General features: G+C 46.3%; 1 protein-coding gene across 3 annotated transcripts in view; it reads left to right on the top strand.

Annotated features, from left to right (window-relative positions):
- Positions 1-16,413, top strand: part of CDK12 (cyclin dependent kinase 12) — a 31,935-nt gene extending 15,522 nt beyond the window's left edge. The window contains exons 5-14 of one of the 3 annotated variants that reach the window (XM_080978254.1): positions 309-479; positions 1,102-1,291; positions 2,773-2,829; positions 5,140-5,241; positions 5,983-6,060; positions 7,526-7,642; positions 9,036-9,167; positions 10,217-10,431; positions 11,470-11,919; positions 13,543-16,413. In XM_080978254.1, coding sequence (XP_080834380.1) covers positions 309-479; positions 1,102-1,291; positions 2,773-2,829; positions 5,140-5,241; positions 5,983-6,060; positions 7,526-7,642; positions 9,036-9,167; positions 10,217-10,431; positions 11,470-11,919; positions 13,543-14,255 — 2,225 coding nt within the window. In that variant the 3' untranslated portion in view covers positions 14,256-16,413. Of the gene's footprint in view, positions 1-308; positions 480-1,101; positions 1,292-2,772; positions 2,830-5,139; positions 5,242-5,982; positions 6,061-7,525; positions 7,643-9,035; positions 9,168-10,216; positions 10,432-11,466; positions 11,920-13,542 lie in introns of all 3 variants that reach the window. The other 2 variants (XM_080978255.1, XM_080978253.1) reach the window with 2 other exon arrangements.
- Positions 16,414-18,156: the final 1,743 nt, after the last annotated feature.

Genomic DNA, 18,156 nt, shown 5'->3' with positions numbered 1-18,156 from the left:
TCCTCCTACTATTATAAAATTTGTATACTGTGGATCTCAGGGTGGTTCACAAGATAAAAACACAAAATACATAATAAAAACAAGGACAAAACCAATCGATTAACCTTACTTTCCCCCCAACCCCAAGCAGTGTTGGCCTTATCTACCAACCAGTGTTGTACTTATCAAAGGTCCGGCTGTGCTGACTTAATATTTCTTCATGTAACTTGGAAGGGAGGGTTGTGCTTAAGAGGACCAGCCTTTTTGTGGCTCATTTTTATTGCAAATGGTTGCCTGCTTTCTTACCGACTGCCATTTGTGTTTGACAGGTGAGTTGGTGGCTTTGAAGAAAGTGCGTCTGGACAATGAAAAGGAGGGCTTCCCCATCACGGCCATCCGTGAAATCAAAATTCTCCGGCAGTTGATTCACCGCAGTGTTGTCAACATGAAGGAAATCGTCACAGACAAACAAGATGCACTGGATTTCAAGAAGGACAAAGGTATTGAAGGACATTGTGCTGAGAAGTAAGATGTGAGACTGATGCAGGTTGTGGGGCCCCCTTAGTAGCAGTGAACATACTTAGCATATAAAAATGCTCCATGCAGGTAAAGGATTCTGCGTAGCTTTGCTTCAGTTTTCCCCGGGAGTGCTAGCATGGCAAAGGCTTGTCTTGTCACAAACATTCACGTCTGAAGTTTGCTCTCCCATTTTGAGGGTCTTTCGTGAGATATGTAGAAGAGTTTCAGGCTTTCCCAGTCCATCTCTTTTACTTGGGTGTCATAACCATGGTGAGCAGGGAAGGAAATGTTTCTCTCCTTAGAGATCAGTTCAGTGCAGTGACCTATATGATTCCAAGGTGAGTGATGGGCTGGCTCATGCCAATTTTATCCCCCCCCCCAAAGAAATCATGACAATCTTCATAAATATTAAGGAAGGCAGAAAAACGAGGTTTTTAGCTGTAAATACAGAGTCAGAGCGAAAGCTGCTCTTGCCTTTTCCTGCTCACACCATAATCCATATTGGAAATTTCACAGACAAGTGTTTGGGCTAAAGTGCCAAATTGTGTACTTTGACACTTTCAGTATTAACAGGCATTTTCTCCTCCTCCTCACCTTCTCCAGGTGCCTTTTATCTTGTATTCGAATATATGGACCACGACCTCATGGGATTGCTAGAATCTGGACTGGTGCATTTCTCAGAGGACCACATCAAGTCTTTCATGAAGCAGTTGATGGAGGGGCTCGACTACTGTCACAAAAAAAACTTTCTACATCGAGACATAAAATGCTCCAACATCTTATTAAACAACAGGTAACTGCCAGACCAATTTGACAAAGGGGAATGTGGCTCCCAATTCCTGTGCTTTTTAAGGCCAATGTGGAAAGGTTTTTGGAAGCTGCAGCTCGTATAAAACGCAACAGCCAGATTGCTTTCTGGAATATACAGGGTGGATGATCCTACAACAGCCCTCCACCAAATGCACTTTCAAATAACAGTTGAAAGTGCTAGTTGTTACCTATAAAGTCCTAAACATTTTGCAGACAGGATATCTGAAAGACTCCTCTGATAATAATAATAATAATAATAATAATAATAATAATAAATTTTATTTATATCCCGCCCTCCCCAGCCAAAGCCGGGCTCTGGGCGGCTAACAACAATAAAACAGTATAAAAGTACAGCACAAACAACACTCTAAAATCATTCATTATAAAATTAATTAATTCAAGCCACTGGCAACCATTGGGCCAGAGCTCCGCGAAGATTGCCGAGGGAGGGAGTCAGGCTGTGCCCTGGCCAAAGGCCTGGTGGAACAGCTCTGTCTTGCAGGCCCTGCGGAAAGATGTCAAGTCCCGCAGGGCCCTGGTCTCTTGTGACAGAGTGTTCCACCAGATCGGAGCCACAGCCGAAAAAGCCCTGGCTCTAGTTGAGGCCAGCCTAACTTCTCTGTGGCCTGGGACCTTCAAGATGTTTTTATTTGAAGACCGTAAGTTTCTCTGTGGGGCATACCAGGAGAGGCGGCCCCATAGGTACGAGGGTCCTAGGCCGTATAGGGCTTTAAAGGTTAAAACCAGCACCTTAAACCTGATCCTGTACTCCACCGGGAGCCAGTGCAGCTGGTATAGCACCGGGTGAATGTGATCTCGCAGTGAATCTGCGAATACGAATCTGCTTCAGGGGATTAATCTCTACTTCAAAGATAGGCTTCACTTAAAATAAGCTTTGGAGGCCTTGTTGTATATCCCACCACCAAGCGAAACAGAGCCTTTTCTGTGGTGGCACCCCAACTTTGAAATGCCCTCCCTGAGGAGCCCTTTAAAACTTATTTTAGTTCTATGTAGCGTTTTGACTAATTTAAATTTGATTATTTCCACTCTGTTTAATCCCCCCCCAAAAATAATTTGTTGTTAAATTTTATTTTTTTGTGTGCTGTTTTAAATTGGGCGTTGCATTTGTGGTGCCTCATACATTACTTTATAAAAACGAATAAATAGAATTATAAGTCATTAGGAACTGGGCTGTAGCACATGTCTCTCAAGGCTTGAACTGTTCCACAGAAAGAAGAAATGGGAATCTACCAGATAGTTCAAATTAGCCGTATTCTTAAGTTCTGCCCTTTGTTAAACTTTTTTTTTAAAAAAAGAGCATTGCAGATGTTTCTTGTAAATGTGTGAGTGCGAATGACTGAAGCTTCTGTTAATTTTAGTAATTCCTGTTCATTCTCTGTTTCCTATTCATGCTTTTGTATAAGCCATTGTTAATAAAAGTCTACTTCCGCCTTCTTGTTGCAGTGGGCAGATCAAGCTGGCTGACTTTGGGCTTGCCCGGCTCTACAGTTCAGAAGAAAGGTAAGGTGTCTGCTGAGCAAAGGATAGGTGTAGATTTAGCTACACCAGGATGGAATCTACACACACATATAAAAAAAACACACTGTGAAAATGCTTTTTTAAAAAATGTTTTGAAAAATATATTGAATTTGCCTTAGCTCACCACTGCCATCTAGTGTCACATTTGTACATTTCACTTTACAACACACTTAAAATGTTTCAGTTGTGGCTGTATAGCTGAGTGCCAGGACAGTCTCCTGCATAAATGTTAATCTTGCATGTCTCCCATCTGTCTCAGTGAGACTTATTCAAGAGATAGTCCTGCTTGGGTGAACATCTGAGTAATGTATTGGGTTCAAATCCCACCTCGGTCTTGAACTCGTTGGAAACCCTCAAGCAAATGATTCTGAGCCTTCAGTCCCTGTTGATGAAGTGAAGACTGGTGCTTTTATTTTAAACCAAAGAGGTGGCTCAAACCTATCTTTCTCTGACCTTGGAAGCTCTGCGTTGTGATCAACTAACCTTTACTCAGAGTAGACCCATTGAAATTTGTGACTGGGAGTAGGTTAAAGGTAAAGGACCCCCGACAGTTAAGTCCAGTCGCAAACGACTCTGGGGTTTGCGGCACTCATCTCACTTTACTGGCCAAGGGAGACGACGTTTGTCTGCAGACAGTTTTTCCGGGTCATGTGGCCAGCATGACTAAGCTGCTTCTGGTGAAACCAGAGCAGCGCACGGAAACACCGTTTACCTTCCCACCGGAGCGGTACCTATTTATCTACTTGTACTTTGACGTGCTTTTGAACTGCTAGGTGGGCAGGAGCTGGGACCAAACAACGGGAGCCCACCCCGTTGTAGGGATTCGAACCGCCGACCTTTCGATTGGCAAGCCCAAGAGGCTCAGTGGTTTAGACCACAGCGCCACCCGCGTCCCATTTCAGTGGGTTTGCTGAGCAAAAGCTAGTTGAACTCAACCCTTTCTTCCCCGATCCCTCAATGTGTGGAGGCTAGTGGTGGTGAAGGAAGAGTGTTTCCACAAGTGATCAGAGGCACTTCTATTTCTGCTTCAGATGCTCCTGAGCTCAGTCTCTGGCAGGGTAAAGATGCCTTTGTGAGCCACACCCTAATTCATTTCGGTTCAAATTCTGTGCTGCCAAATGGCGCTTGAGGGTGAATGAAGTAAGGATCGCAAATAGCTTGGCACAATTGAAAGTGCCATATAAACAGTCAGCAATAAAAACAATAATTTGAATCCTTGATATAGGTCTTATATAAGCTTGACTTTCAGTATATTAAGCTCTCTCCATACACCACAAGTATTCTGGGGATAATTCATCCTACGAATAGCTTGGGGAGGGTGGGTAGGTAGTTTGATCCACAGGGTGAATATCTGTATTATTTCAAAATAGCTTGAGGCAAATTGTTTTTAGTTCTGGATCAGGAGATTGGGGCGGGGGGGAATAATTTGGAAGTGATAACAGATGAAATGAATATGTTTCTAATGCTGGTTGCTTTTACAGCATTTTGAAATTCTTCCTTTCACTGTCTGAGTGATGTCGTTCCAGCATTATGCACATTGAAATGCTCCCTTTTAAAATTGCCACAATCAGAATGTTTCTCCTAGAGGAGCCAAGTCTCCAGGCTGCCCGTTTGGGAATAGTCATTACCTGCCGCCACCACCACAAGGAAGCAAAGCCTGGAAGCTGTCCTACTCTGGGACTAAAAATAGTATTATCCAATAACATGCACCTTTTTAAAGATTGTGTAAGTCCGTTTCCAGTCCAACAAATGGCCTAGAATCAAACAGATGGGCATCTGATTAACCCCTTAGATGGGAGGCCACTGGCCTCCTGTTGCGGCGTTCTTTATGTTGCATATTTCATTGTGTAAACGTCACTCAAGCTTTTATGCATCAGGTTGCATGCCCTATTAACCTATAAAGCATTTTTTTCAAGTAGCATTAGCGATCTGATGACATTTTACAAGCGTGACTTGTAAAAGCACCTGCAACACACATCTGGATGAAACGTTAAAAGCCCCTTTTCCCGTTGTCTGGATTGAGCAGGTGTGGCTGTGAGAGAAACCTTCCTTGACCTATATAAAGCCCCTTCACACACACACACACACACACACACACACACACACACAATATGGGTTGTGACTATGGAAAATGATTCCTACACAGTTCATTTTGTTTCAGCCAGCTGGGATTGAAGCTTCAGCCTTGGTCCCAAACACAGTTTGGCTGCACCATTCTTGCTTCTGTATGTATGTTCTGATTCCTTACAGAAATCTCTCAACCTGAAACATCTCTTTTTCCCCCTCACTTAGCCGTCCATACACCAATAAAGTCATTACATTATGGTATCGACCACCTGAGTTGCTGCTAGGCGAGGAACGTTACACTCCAGCCATTGATGTCTGGAGCTGCGGGTAAGTCATCTTTCTAATTTCTGATATGAGTTTACAGTTCTTGCTGAATGCTTCCCTGTGTTGTGCTTTTTCAGTGGCTTGTATGAGTGTGTTTGTGTGTGAACTAAAAACACTTTCTAAACATTTAGGCATACTGTGAAAACTCTGGCAGTGCCCGCATTTGATGTAGTTTAGAAAATCAAGCTATAGGCCAGGTTCTGTCATTTGCATCCTAATGGTACACCATGACAGTGTGTGTGAGAGAGAGCCCATGGACTGATATTTTTATTGTGTGATGCATTCCATTGTTTCTTTTTAAAATTTGGTAGCCTGGCCCCTTTATTGCAGAAAGAGTCTGCTCAGTGTTCCATGAGCCTTGGAGCACTGAGGAATAGAAGATTCTGTGTTCCATGAGTTCCAGCTTCCATCCCGATCCAAAGTTAAAAATTTTGGACACCTAATTGGCACAGAGGCTATCACAACACTGATCAGGCTTTCTGGATTTGTTTTATAGCAGTCTTTTTGCATGGTAAAGGTGAATGTGTCACACGTCTTCCCAATGCAAGTGGGAAATGTTGATCATAGAGGTTAATGGAATTAGCCTTTTTTTAACATTCAAATTTGACTGGGCACCTCCCTCTCTGTTCTGGGTTTCTACCAAACCTAAGCAACCAAGGAAGAGTCACCCAACTCCCCATTCAAATGCTTCCTTCAGTTTCTGCTGTTCATTTCAACCTTTCTTTGTTCCTTTCCCCCTCCCAGCTGCATCCTTGGGGAACTATTTACAAAGAAGCCTATTTTTCAAGCCAATCTTGAGTTGTCCCAGCTTGAATTAATCAGGTAAGTCATTCTGTGTGTCATCAACAGGAGCGTGTGCAAAGAGAGCTGTGTGTGCTGTCTTGGCGATGCCAGCAGTCATTTTGTTCCGAAATGCTAGCAGTCACCTTATGTGCAGGTAACAGGGCCCCCCACAGGTAGTTTTTTTGTACAGACAGAAAGCGGTTGTTGGCAGCTAAGTGTCAGAACCATGTAGACACAAACAGAAGCAATCTTTGCAATCAGGATCTCAGTGAGAGAGAGAAATTATCCCTTGACTTCATTTGAGTGCCTCACCTAATTGGCACCAGATTAAAGGGAGGCAAAAATACCAGCGGCCTCCATCATAGAAATTTAGGGCAGCTCAGAGCATATAATGCCCTTAGCCTAATGTTTCACCTTTTTAAAAAAACTCTGGTCTGTACCTAAACTTGCTTTTACCTTCCAAGTCTTAAGATAGAATTATTTCTAAACTCTACCATGAGGGACGTGGGTGGCGCTGTGGTCTAAACCACTAAGCCTAGGGCTTGCTGATCAGAAGGTTGGCGGTTCGAATCCTCACGACGGGGTGAGCTCCCGTTGTTCGGTCCCTGCTCCTGCCAACCTAGCAGTTCAAAAGCACCTCAAAGTGCAGGTAGATAAATAGGTACTGCTCCGGCGGGAGGGTAAATGGTGTTTCTGTGTGCTGCTCTGGTTCGCCAGAAGTGGCTTAGTCATGCTGGCCACATGACCCGGAAGCTGTACGCTGGCTCCCTCGGCCAGTAAAGCGAGATGAGCGCCGCAACCCTAGAGTCGGTCACGACTGGACCTAATGGTCAGGGGTCCCTTTACCATTTTACTATGAGGAAGAGCCTTCCTAAAAGGACAGCAGTATTCATGGGGGTCCTTTAAAAGTTAGAAAAATGGGCACTTCTGTGCAATTAACCTGGCATTGCATGTAAACAAGCCCTGGGAAGCTTTATAGAGATCTGTTTCCTTTGGATCTGCTGTGTGTTATGTCTGTTTTGTGGCCTATTCTCCTGAAGGGGGCAGGGGATCCTCGGATAGGATCCTGTGCCGGCGGGGAACTGTCTGTTCGAGGATCCCCTCCATTCCCTGCAGAAAATGGACCTTCACAGGAGGTCCGGTGTCACATTTTTATTCCTGTCCATCCTTGACAGGAGGCCCTGTCTCATCTACCTGCAGTGTAGGGTGAGGAGTAGTGAGGGGAGTGGGAGGCTGCATGCAGGCATGTGCAGAAATAGCTTTGAAGCCATTTGGCTTCACTAGATGAGAGGGAAAATCAGAAGAGGCTTCAACCATCCACGTCTTCCAGGCTGGAGAACTAAATGGCCTCTGTTTGAGCGGTTTCATTTTGACAGCTGTTTCACTTCTCATTTTATGGTCCTTTTAACTTGTGTAAACCACAAAGAAATCCTGGGCAACGTGGCAATGTAGAAAGGCAATGCATAGTTGTGTTCACGCTCTCCCTTTTCCAAATCTCCTGCAGCCGCCTTTGCGGGAGCCCCTGTCCGGCTGTGTGGCCAGACGTCATCAAGCTACCTTATTTCAACACCATGAAACCTAAGAAGCAATACCGAAGGAGACTACGGGAGGAGTTTTCCTTGTACGTCCTGGGTAACGGTGTTGTGTGCCTGCGAATCCTTATGTCTGTGATATCTCCAGAAAGCACTGAATTTGTGTATAACTCCCCCCGCCCCACAAGACCCAGACCCCAACATTTTGGGTGTGTGTGTGTGTGCTAGCAATAAGGGTGGGGATTGAGAGACATGGAGAGGCACCAGAAAAATGATTTGCTGTTGGAGAACAATCCACGATAGAAATGGAACGAGATGCTTGTGATATTTGCTGCAAGAGATCAGCCCAAAATGAGCTGGTGCTGAAATATAGAGTATAGCCAGTGCGGTACCCCAATGAGAGAGTCCGTTCTGAATGTGAGACATCCATGTTCATATCCTTGCTGAGCCGTGAAGCTCGCTGTAGTAACCTTGGCCAAAACAGAGTTTCTCACCCTAAGCTACATTGCAGGAAGCTGCCAGGCTAGTGCTCCCCTCTAAGCTTTGGGAAGTGTAAGTGAGGAGCAAATATCCTAATCAGTACAGTGGTACCTTGGGTTATGAACTTAATTCGTTCCAGAGGTCCGTTCTTAACCCGAAACTGTTCTTAACCTGAGGCGCGCTTTCGCTAATGGAACCTCCTGCTGCTGCTGTGCCACCGCCATGAGATTTCTGTTCTCATCCTGGGGCAAAGTTCTCAACCCGAGGTACTACTACCGGGTTAGCGGAGTTTGTAACCCAAAGTGTTTGTAACCCAAAGCATTTGTAACCCAAGGTACCACTGTAGTTTCAAAGTGACTTTCTATCTAGAAACTGTGGTCAGGTCATTGTCTCCCAGCTCAGAATGGATTCATCATCAGATTTCAGTTTAGCTAGAAGAATACAGTGGTACATCTGTTCTGGGAGTCCATTCGACTCCTGAAACTGTTTGAAAACCAAGGCGCGGCTTCCGATTGGCTGCAGAAGGTTCTTGCACTCAAGCAGAAACCGCGTTGGATGTTTGGCTCCCAAAAAGGTTCGCAAAGCAGAACACTTATTTCTGGGTTTGTGGCGTTCAGGAGCCGATTTGTTTGGGAGCCAAGCCATTGGAGTACCCTGATACCACTGTAATGCACTTGGGTTGTGTTGCGCAAGCCACTAGCTCAGTCCTAGGAGTAATAATATTGGCCTGCTTTTAAAGGGCAGGGGTATGGATTCAACTAAGTCCTACTCCGAGGAAACTGGTTGAAATGAATGAACCTAAATTAATCATGTCTCCTAACGCCAGTGGATTTATTCTGAGTACGACCAGTGATGAATATCACCCAGGGCACTGGGGACAGGGAATTAAGAGATAATATGTGTGCAGAAGAGCAACGCTTGTTATTGTCATAATGGGGACCGTTTGTTCCATTATGTTTGTGGGTCGTTGTTGTTTTCTTCATTTTCTCTCTCTTCTCCCAGCATCCCTTCTGCTGCTCTTGACCTATTGGACCATATGCTCACGCTGGACCCCAGTAAACGATGCACAGCAGAGCAAGCCTTGCAAAGTGACTTCCTGAAGGACGTTGATGTCAGCAAGATGGACCCTCCAGAGTAAGCACCTCACTGTTCCTTGGGAAAGTGAGCCTGCAGGGTGGGGACTGAAATCTGTCCTAGCCTTTTAAAGGTGCATTGAGAGTGGAGTGCTTGGATTCGTAGCAAGGCGGGGCTAGCCAACCCACAGATCCACACAGAGCGATCTGCACAGTTCAGACCACAGAACGCCACTGGCAGGGAGGGAGCGTTCACCAACAGATGCCCACTTAACCATCGCAGCAGAAGCTGCATATTGTGGTGACACGTTGCAGTGGAAAGGTAACCTCCGCCCTGGTTTGTGAGCCCGTTTAACCTCGGGGGAATTAAATGGCTTCTGTTATGTGTTTCAGCCTCAGTGTATGCTCCTTCTGTGTGCAATGAGAAAGGAAATCATCTGATTAACCTGACACCCCAACCCCACCTTGTAAGGCAAGAGGATCTAGGAAAGGATTTTTTTGCTCCCTGTCTTTGCCTGCCTCATTCATATTCAGAGGCAACAGGTAGACTTCAGCCTCCACACACCCAAGCATATCTGCAGCCCCAAAATTGACTCTGCAGCACAGCTCAAAATACATCTCTAAGTCTTCATGAAAAAGTTATCTGTAAGAGTTCCCTAAATTTGGCTTAGCTTACCTGTGTTACTGACCTGACCCAATCCATTGCGTCCCCTGAGGCCTTTGCCACACACAGAGGACTCCTAGAAGGGTTGTGTCATACTGAGATTTTGGGCAAAAGTTGTGCAAATCTAGCTGCTTTTGTAAGGCCTGTCGGGTAGTAGGAGACTGACCTGCCCTTTCTCTTAAGTTCTCCATTCAGGCCAAATAACTCAGGATGGGCAGGGTTGGTCTAATACCTGAGATAGTAAAAGCACACCCACCCACACCCAGTTCTCCATAATGTGCTAAAAGCTTGGGAAAGAAGAGGGAATCTTTGTGCTGAGCATTTGGAACCGGTGTGGCATCAGACAGGCAGGGGCGGTCACCCAGTGTCAGAATTTGTCTTCCAAGCTTCTGCCACAACTTCATTGCTCCCTTCTCAACAAAGGTCCATTTGCTGTCTTTCTGCAGCCTTCCTCACTGGCAAGACTGCCACGAATTGTGGAGCAAGAAGCGGCGGCGGCAACGGCAGAGTGGGATCGTGGTAGAGGAACCCCCCTCGGCCAAGGTTTCCCGAAAGGAGACAGCCTCCGTAATAAGCACAGATGCTATCAAGAATCACAGCAGTCCTGTACAACCACAGCCTGCTCCGATCAAAACACAACCTTGCGCTGTAGACTCATTCGGTCAGTGTATAGCCTTGGGTAACAGCTATAGCTTTAGTTAGCTAGACTGGGCTGTCTTCTTACTACCCTTGGTTCCTTTTTGCCATCCAGCTGGCCGCTGGTTGCTTTTGCTCCTTTAGACAGAGGCAACTGGGTTGAGCTCTAATGTAAAAGGTATATTCTGAAGCCAGATTTCCAGCCCCTTCCCCCGCCCCCCAAAAAAGTGACAAGGGGGATACAGCTGTTATGTCTTGCACTTGGGAAAACCATAAGTTTGGTGCAGGACCCATGTAGCAGGAAGCTGGGGCAGCAAGCAAAGATGCAGACAGATGCATTGGCAGAAGGACTGTCAACTAATTAATCAGGACTTCCAACTTGGAGAGTGTTTCCAGAAGGCTATCAAGGTTGATGATATTGAAGTGTCCGAGAGGTCCAGGGGAATCAGTAGGATCACTCTCCACGTGTCTCTCTCTTGACTTAAGCCATTCACCAGAGTGACCCTATCAGATTCTCGAACAGAATGAGTCAGTTGGTCTGAGAGATCTGAGATGACAAATCCAACAGGTGATAGCTGAAGATAGCATGGACTAGTAGGAAAGTGAAACTGGGGCAACTCAGTCAGGTGGCAGGGTATTATTATTATTTATTTTTATTATTAGCTGGGTTGAATAGAAAAGATTCCAGAGTAGCACTAGGTCTGTGTCTATACAGGAGCAAGACTGAAACCTCCTGTGGCTTCCTGTCCACACCCGCTAACCCACCCTGCATAGTCAAACCCATCAGTAGGGCACAGAGCACTTCCTGCTCTGTCAGATGAGGGGGTGCTCATCCTGAGAATGGCTCCCCACCCTGTCTCCATCCTTGGACTCTCCATGCCCTTAATAGCTCTGATTTTGGTTGTTGTTGTCAGTCTCTTGTAGAAGGCAGAGGGAGGCAGGTGTCTGTTTGCGCATGTGGATGGGTGGTTGCTTATGGACTGCCTTCTGCTAGTCCATTCCTAACATTTTGTTTTGTGTTTTGTTTTTGTCCTCTGGCGGCTTTCCTTGGCGTTTGCAGCAGGCCTCGGTGACATCACGCAGCAGCTGAATCAGAGCGAGCTGGCTGTCTTGCTGAACTTGTTGCAGAGCCAGACGGACCTTAGCGTCCCGCAGATGGCTCAGCTGCTCAACATCCACTCAAACCCAGAGATGCAGCAACAGCTGGAAGCCCTCAACCAGTCCATCAATGCACTCAATGAAGCCACCACACAGCCGCAGGACTCTCAGAAAGCATCCGAAGAGGAAGCAGCAGTTGAGGAGCCGCTCCCACCAGCCCAGCCGTCAGAAGAGCAAGCCACCCCGGAAGTGGCGAACACTCAGGGAGACATGCAGAGCATGCTGGCGGTTTTGCTGAGCCAGCTCATCAAGACCCAGGAGCCAGCAGGAAACGCGGAGGAGAACAATGGGGAGAAGAGCAGTGAGCTGCAGGGGCCGCGGAAGACCCCCACTTTGCCTCAGGAGGAAACTACAGGTAAATAATCGCAGCATCCCCCCCTCTTGCTACTGGGACATAAGGAGGGAAAGGATGTGGGGGCTTTCCAAGCGGTAAATAAAAAGCACTTTGAATATTCTTTAACCAAGCCTGGTAGTCTTCTCTTGAGTGTGTGTGGAATCTGGCAGCAAAATCCCCCTCAGAAGTTCTTGGTCAGGCTGCTCCCTCCCGCGTTAAGGCCAAACAATAATACAATCTCCTTTAAGAGTAGGAAACCATTTGCACATCAGAATTGCCACCTGAATTTAAGCAGTGGCAGCCACTGTAAGACCTGTTACACAGGGCTGGTTCCGACATTCAGACAGACAATCTCATGTGGATTCTACCACATTAGAAAGCAATTTGGGGGCTGACTTCGTAAATATTCTCCAGGCCTAAACTTCCATACACGTAAGAAGCTGACATGGCAATGAGAAGGCAGGGCTAGAGCACTTGTTCTGCCTGTGCTGTCTTTCCATGTGTAAAGAAAGCATTTTAAATAAGCAGTTCTCCCCCCCCCCCCGCCCCGCATTCTGAAATGATAGTCATGGGAGGCTTTCTGCCATGTGGGCCCCCCCCCCCGAATGTTTTGATCAAGTGTTTCTCATACCTCTTTGCTTGCTACACTGCGTGCATGTTAAACGTACCATAACTTTCATTTTTAAATGTCATAATGCACTCTGAGAATAGGATGGAAACGCCTAAAAATTCTTTTTGAGTCTGTGGCTAAGCTAGAAGGAAAACAGGAGCTGAATTTCTTTGTTGGGGAAATGGGTTAAGAGGAACTCTTACCCCACCTGGGTGAAGGCATAAGTTTTCTTCCTTTCGTTTGCTTTTTAAAGGAGCACGTTTCTACTCCTTTTGTTTGCAGAGATACTCTCAAAAGCATGTTGGCAATATTTGCTAAATTCTCAGATGCTAAAGGAGGGGCTCAGCCCTATTTCCTGTGGGTGGGACTTTGGGGCTCTGCCCTAGGACTTTGCAACTCCCCATGACTAGCCATAGTAAAATGAACATAGTACAGTGGACGCTCGGGTTGGGAACGTGATCTGTGCGGGATACACGTTTGCAACCCGCAGCATTCGCAACCTGCAGTGCTGCGTCAGCACACGCGCGGGTTGCAATTCAGCGGGTTGCGTGATCCCCGAAACCCAGAAGTAACTCGTTCCGGTACTTCCGGGTTTCAGCGGGTCCATAACCCAAAATAACGCAACCTGAACCGTCTGTAACCCGAGGTATGACTGTAATATGAAGCAAATAGAATAACCTTTTCTTCGTTTTTCCATTTTCTATTCATGTCACACAATGTGGGTTTCCTTGGTTAATTAAATTTTGTTTTTGTTTCTGTTCCTTTAAAAACATCATGAGTACACACACCTAGCCCTACTTAGAATTCTGTACCTCCTACCATTTCCCCGACTTAGTTGCAGCTCTCAAAGATCTCGGGAAGAGGCCTGTCAAGCCTTGCTATCTCAGAGCCTTCTGGTGGGCGGTCACCTGGGGTCTTTTGTACGCAGAGCATGTGCTATGGCCCCCTCCCCATGAGTCCGTGTCTGAAATGTTTTGATGTTTGTTCACGTGTGACTTTTAAGACGGTGTTTAAAAGAAGTAACCATTCCACAGCCTGTCCTCACATTCTCCCACCAGAGAAGAGACCCCCGGAGCCTCCAGGACCTCCGCCGCTGCCGCCACCGCCGCCCAACCTGGCTGAGGAGAGCATCTCCAACGCAGCTCAGGACTTTAACCCGGCCGTGACGGCTGCCCTCCTCCACCTTTTATCCCAGCAAGAGGCAGGGCTGCCGAGCCACCCAGAGCACGAACCCCAAGCTGTGAGGCCTTCCTCGGATTATACCCGGTCGCAAAGCTCATCCAGGACTTACAGCACCGACGGGACCGAGGGAAGCAGCTTCGACGTCGACGAGCGGAACTCCAGCCAGACTTTAACAGCGGAGATGTCGCCTCAGACCTTGGGGAAAAGTAGGACATTTCTGGGCTCCGCAAGTCACCTCGGGGAGTCAAGCAGCTACCAGGGCGCAGGATCGGTTCAGTTCCCGGGGGACCAGGATCTCCGTTTCGCCCGGGTCCCCTTAGGGATGCATTCTGCCGTTGGCCAGTCCTTCATCAAAGCCACCGAGGGGAGCAACAACACACTGGTGCACCCAGAGGCCAAAATTCACAACTACAGTGAGGTGGGAGTGGCAAACGCTAGTTCTGGTGACACAGGAACAAGTCACACGTGGGGGAACCCGGTCCAATCCGCTGCTTACGGAAAAGCCTTTCGCGGGCAGAGTAGATTGCCTCCAAGAGGAGGTCGAGGAAGAGGGTTACCTTACTAAAAATGACTGGAGAGGGGGGAATTGGTACCTTTTTTTTCCCAGTGGTGTTTTACCGTCCTTTTCCCCCTTGACCTTTCCAGCAGCCGGTTTGTCAGGGCAAACCATTGCCCACCTCCAGCCCACCACAGAAATGGTTTATTGTTGATACTTTCCCCTCCTGCTCCCTTTCTGCTCACCAGACTGCTGCTGCTGTTCTCTCCCCCACTCCACCATGGGGCTTTAGAATGAAGACCTTGGCCTTTCCCCCCCCCCTTCCTTTTTTTTTACATCTTCCCATACCCAAAGACCTACTGATTTGGGTTTCCCCACTCAAAGATGGCAGGAGAAGGAAAGAATCCTTAAAGAAGTCATAATAATAAATTGGAAACATGAACCGAATGTGTTTGCTAGCCTTGAGCCATTTATTTGTGAGAGTGAGCCCCGCTGAGAGTCTGGAAAAAACTGAATCGTTTCCTCTGCAGCAGAATGAGGTGGCAGAAAGAGCCGTACTGCTCCAGACTGCAGGCCGGAGAACCTACCTTTTTTGAATCCATGCACACGAACACACACTACAACTTGCCTCCCTGCACACAGAAAGCCTAGCACACCTGGGAGTGAGATTGTAGCCCAGTCCCTCTCTCCATTGTGCTAGCCTTGTTGTTTTCCAGGAGGCAAAATGATGGGTTTAATATATATATATATATATATAATATATTAAAAAGGGGGGAAGAGGAGCATTCAGAAAAGGACAGTTCTCCCACCCTCCCCCCAGTGGTAAAACTCATTCTGCCGCATCGTTCCACTGTATGTGTAAGATCCAGCCTCAGTATTGCAAAGGCAATGCGTTGTTTTGTTTTCCTTTGCCTCCTTGAATTTCAAGATTTGTCAGATGGTGCCTACATGCCTTTTATACTGAATTGGGAGGATTCGGTTTATGTTCTGTAAGATCTGGGATATTTCTCTCCCCACCCCCTTCTTAGCCACATCTTCTTCCCATGATGAAAAGACAGGATGCTACCATTCTTCTCCTGGCTAGCTGTCCCTTGTTTTACTGTGAAAGGCCTCATGCTGTCTCATACTCACCTTCCAGACCTTTGGCTGAACTGAATTTCTGTAGTGTCCACGAGTCCGTTGACTTTTGGATGTTTTCTTCTTCCTTTTTTTAAATTTTCTCTCTTAAGAATGGTGAGTGTCTTTTTGTTGAAGTTCTTAAGGCCAAAGTAAATGGCTGAAAATAAAATAAAAACCAAAAGCTTTGTAATCCTTAAGTTCTTCGGGGTGGAGTGAGCTTAAGATTGAAGCCGAGAGCGGTCGGGGCAGACGGGAGCCGAACAAGCAAGATCGGCGTTTTCAATCTTCCGAATGGTTAACAAGTGTTTACTGTCTCTTGTGCGATTTCATTGTTGTCAATGTTAAAAAGCAGCCTATCCGCAGCTTTCCTCACTGATACTGCAGTGAGGATCAGTTTATATTTATATACTTTCAACAGCTTTAGCAGTTCCACCTGCTCTGGTTAATTTGTTTCCCCCAAAATATTTTCTAAGACGTAGATTTTTACTGTGAAGGACAGCAAGCCTGTTTTTGTTTTTTTGCGGGGTTTTTTTTTTCCTTCCAAAAAAGTGGAAACTTGGAAGGGTGACTAATTTCTCGGGGGGGAAATCATTCTCCTTTTAAACTTGATAGTGTTCAAAGGGGAGAAGCATGTCAGAAATTGCAGGGGGCAGAGGGAGTTTTAGCTCCAGCTTCTGGCCTTTACAAAAGAAGAACGGAATCTTCTTGCTTTCGTATAATACAAAAGAAAAGCTGCCTCTGTGTAGCACACTGCTGCTGAGGGCAGGGAAAAATGCCTTAAAACACATGGATAGGAGAGCCTGATGTGGTACAAGGGAATTGAAACGGCCTTTAGAAAGAGTTCTGTGGAGGTTGGGGTAGGCACTGTTCAGTATAATATGTGCCACCTTGTATTGACAAACATACAAAAAACCCACAACCTGCTTCTTTCAATTCTGCAAAGTGTAGTAAGTTTGCAAAATTCCAAGTGTAAATTTTGTATGTGTGTGTTTTTTTAATTCAGTTATGAGTTCATGCCTAACATGCAAAGAAAAGAGAGAGAGAGAGTACTGTACATGCAGAATATGGTAAATAAAAAGGAGAGACTTCTCCCAGGCATTTATTTAAACATTTCTCTTTTTTTCTTTTCCCTTCTTCAGTTTCCTGATGTTTTGGGCCTTGGCATTTTTAGGCTGTCATGGAGTTCTCAGACATGTCTCTCCTCTTCTCCGTCCTCTCCACTTCCCTCCCTCTCTCCAGGGGAAAACACAATTGCTGCCATTCAGCCGTGTGGCCATTAATTTTATTTTTTTGCTCTTGTCATAAACCTGCTCACCTGAAGGAATTTGACCACCCCTTTCATGCAGGGTCTTGCAGATTCTGACTTAACACGCTTCCTTTACTGCCTCAGATCCTCCGAGGAAAAACTACTTAGGAAGGTATACTCTGGGATGAAGATTTTCTCCCCCCTCCTTTCTAGTGTGGAGTCTCAGCAGCCATAATGAGTAACGTTTACCCAGTTGAGGAAAGTATGGAGTTTACAGAATCCAATCAGTTTTGAGTATTTAACCCAAAGTAAGGGACACGGGTGGCGCTGTGGGTTAAACCACAGAGCCTAGGGTTTGCCGATCAGAAGGTCGGCGGTTCGAATCCCCGCTCGGTCCCTGCTCCTGCCAACCTAGCAGTTTGAAAGCACGTCAAAGTGCAAGTAGATAAATAGGGACCGCTCTGGTGGGAAGGTAAACGGCATTTCCGTGTGCTGCTCTGGTTCGCCAGAAGCAGCTTAGTCATGCTGGCCACATGACCCGGAAGCTGTCTGCAGACAAACGCCGGCTCCCTTGGCCTATAGAGCGAGATGAGCGCACAACCCCAGAGTTGGTCACGACTGGACCTAATGGTCAGGTGTCCCTTTACCTTAAGGTATCACCTTGAGTTTCAAGGGAATGAAGGGGGTGCAAAGGAGGTAGTTGATAATAAACCTCCCCCTCATTTTGGCCCCAGCAGCTGCATTACCAGTTTTCATACATTATGGGGTTGTTATTATTTTTTTAAAGGCCTATGGTGACATTTCTTGAGTTGCTGCTGCTCAGTTAGAATGTCACATGGAACAACTTTGCACCTGAATTGCTTACCCTTGTGCCACAGCTTATTTTGCATGACATCTGCCCTATGCTGGATGGTGGCATCCTAGACTTCATTGCCACGCATCCTCTTTGGGTGTTGTGTGTAAAAGGTACAACTTAAGGAGTCGTCGCGCCCAAGTTTAGCATTTTAGGAGGCAAGAATGATGGTGGTGAGCATTGAAAGGGGGAGTAAATATGTCCTACACATGAGGATCAGGATCCTAAAAAGTCCTGCTTGGATAAACTTGGGGACCCTCCTTTGGAGAATCTTTAAAAAAAAATGTGGGGAGACGTCTGATCATCAGATGTGGAAGAGTGTACCTATGCTGTATTGAGCCAATTTTAGTTGCTTAACAAAATGGCAAATACTTTGAGTAGCGCAAATCCTTGCTTCAGAAAATCATGTTTATGCATGCACTATTTCTTACGGTCACATGGAACAACTTCACCCCTAACCTGTTGCCCCAGGTTATGACTTGTGAAAGACCTAACGCATGTAACAAACAGCACAGGTAGAATTTGGTATGGCTTGGATGCGGCAGTTGAAAGCATTCTGTTGACACATGCACAAACAGGAAATAGCTAATATGTGTACGACCTGACAGAGCATGGGCGGACCTTGTCTATCAGCAGGTACAGCTTAATCAAACCTGTTTTTTTCAGCTTCCACTACTGGTTAATTAACACAACAGTTTTACTTGTGAAATGCCAGCAGCTGGGCAGTGGAAACCCTAATGGAACATTACTAG

The sequence above is a fragment of the Podarcis pityusensis genome (assembly GCF_964106645.2).
Source record: "Podarcis pityusensis genome assembly, chromosome: 13".
NCBI classification, from domain to species: domain Eukaryota; kingdom Metazoa; phylum Chordata; class Lepidosauria; order Squamata; family Lacertidae; genus Podarcis; species Podarcis pityusensis.
This window is presented reverse-complemented; position numbering and strand designations above follow the sequence as displayed.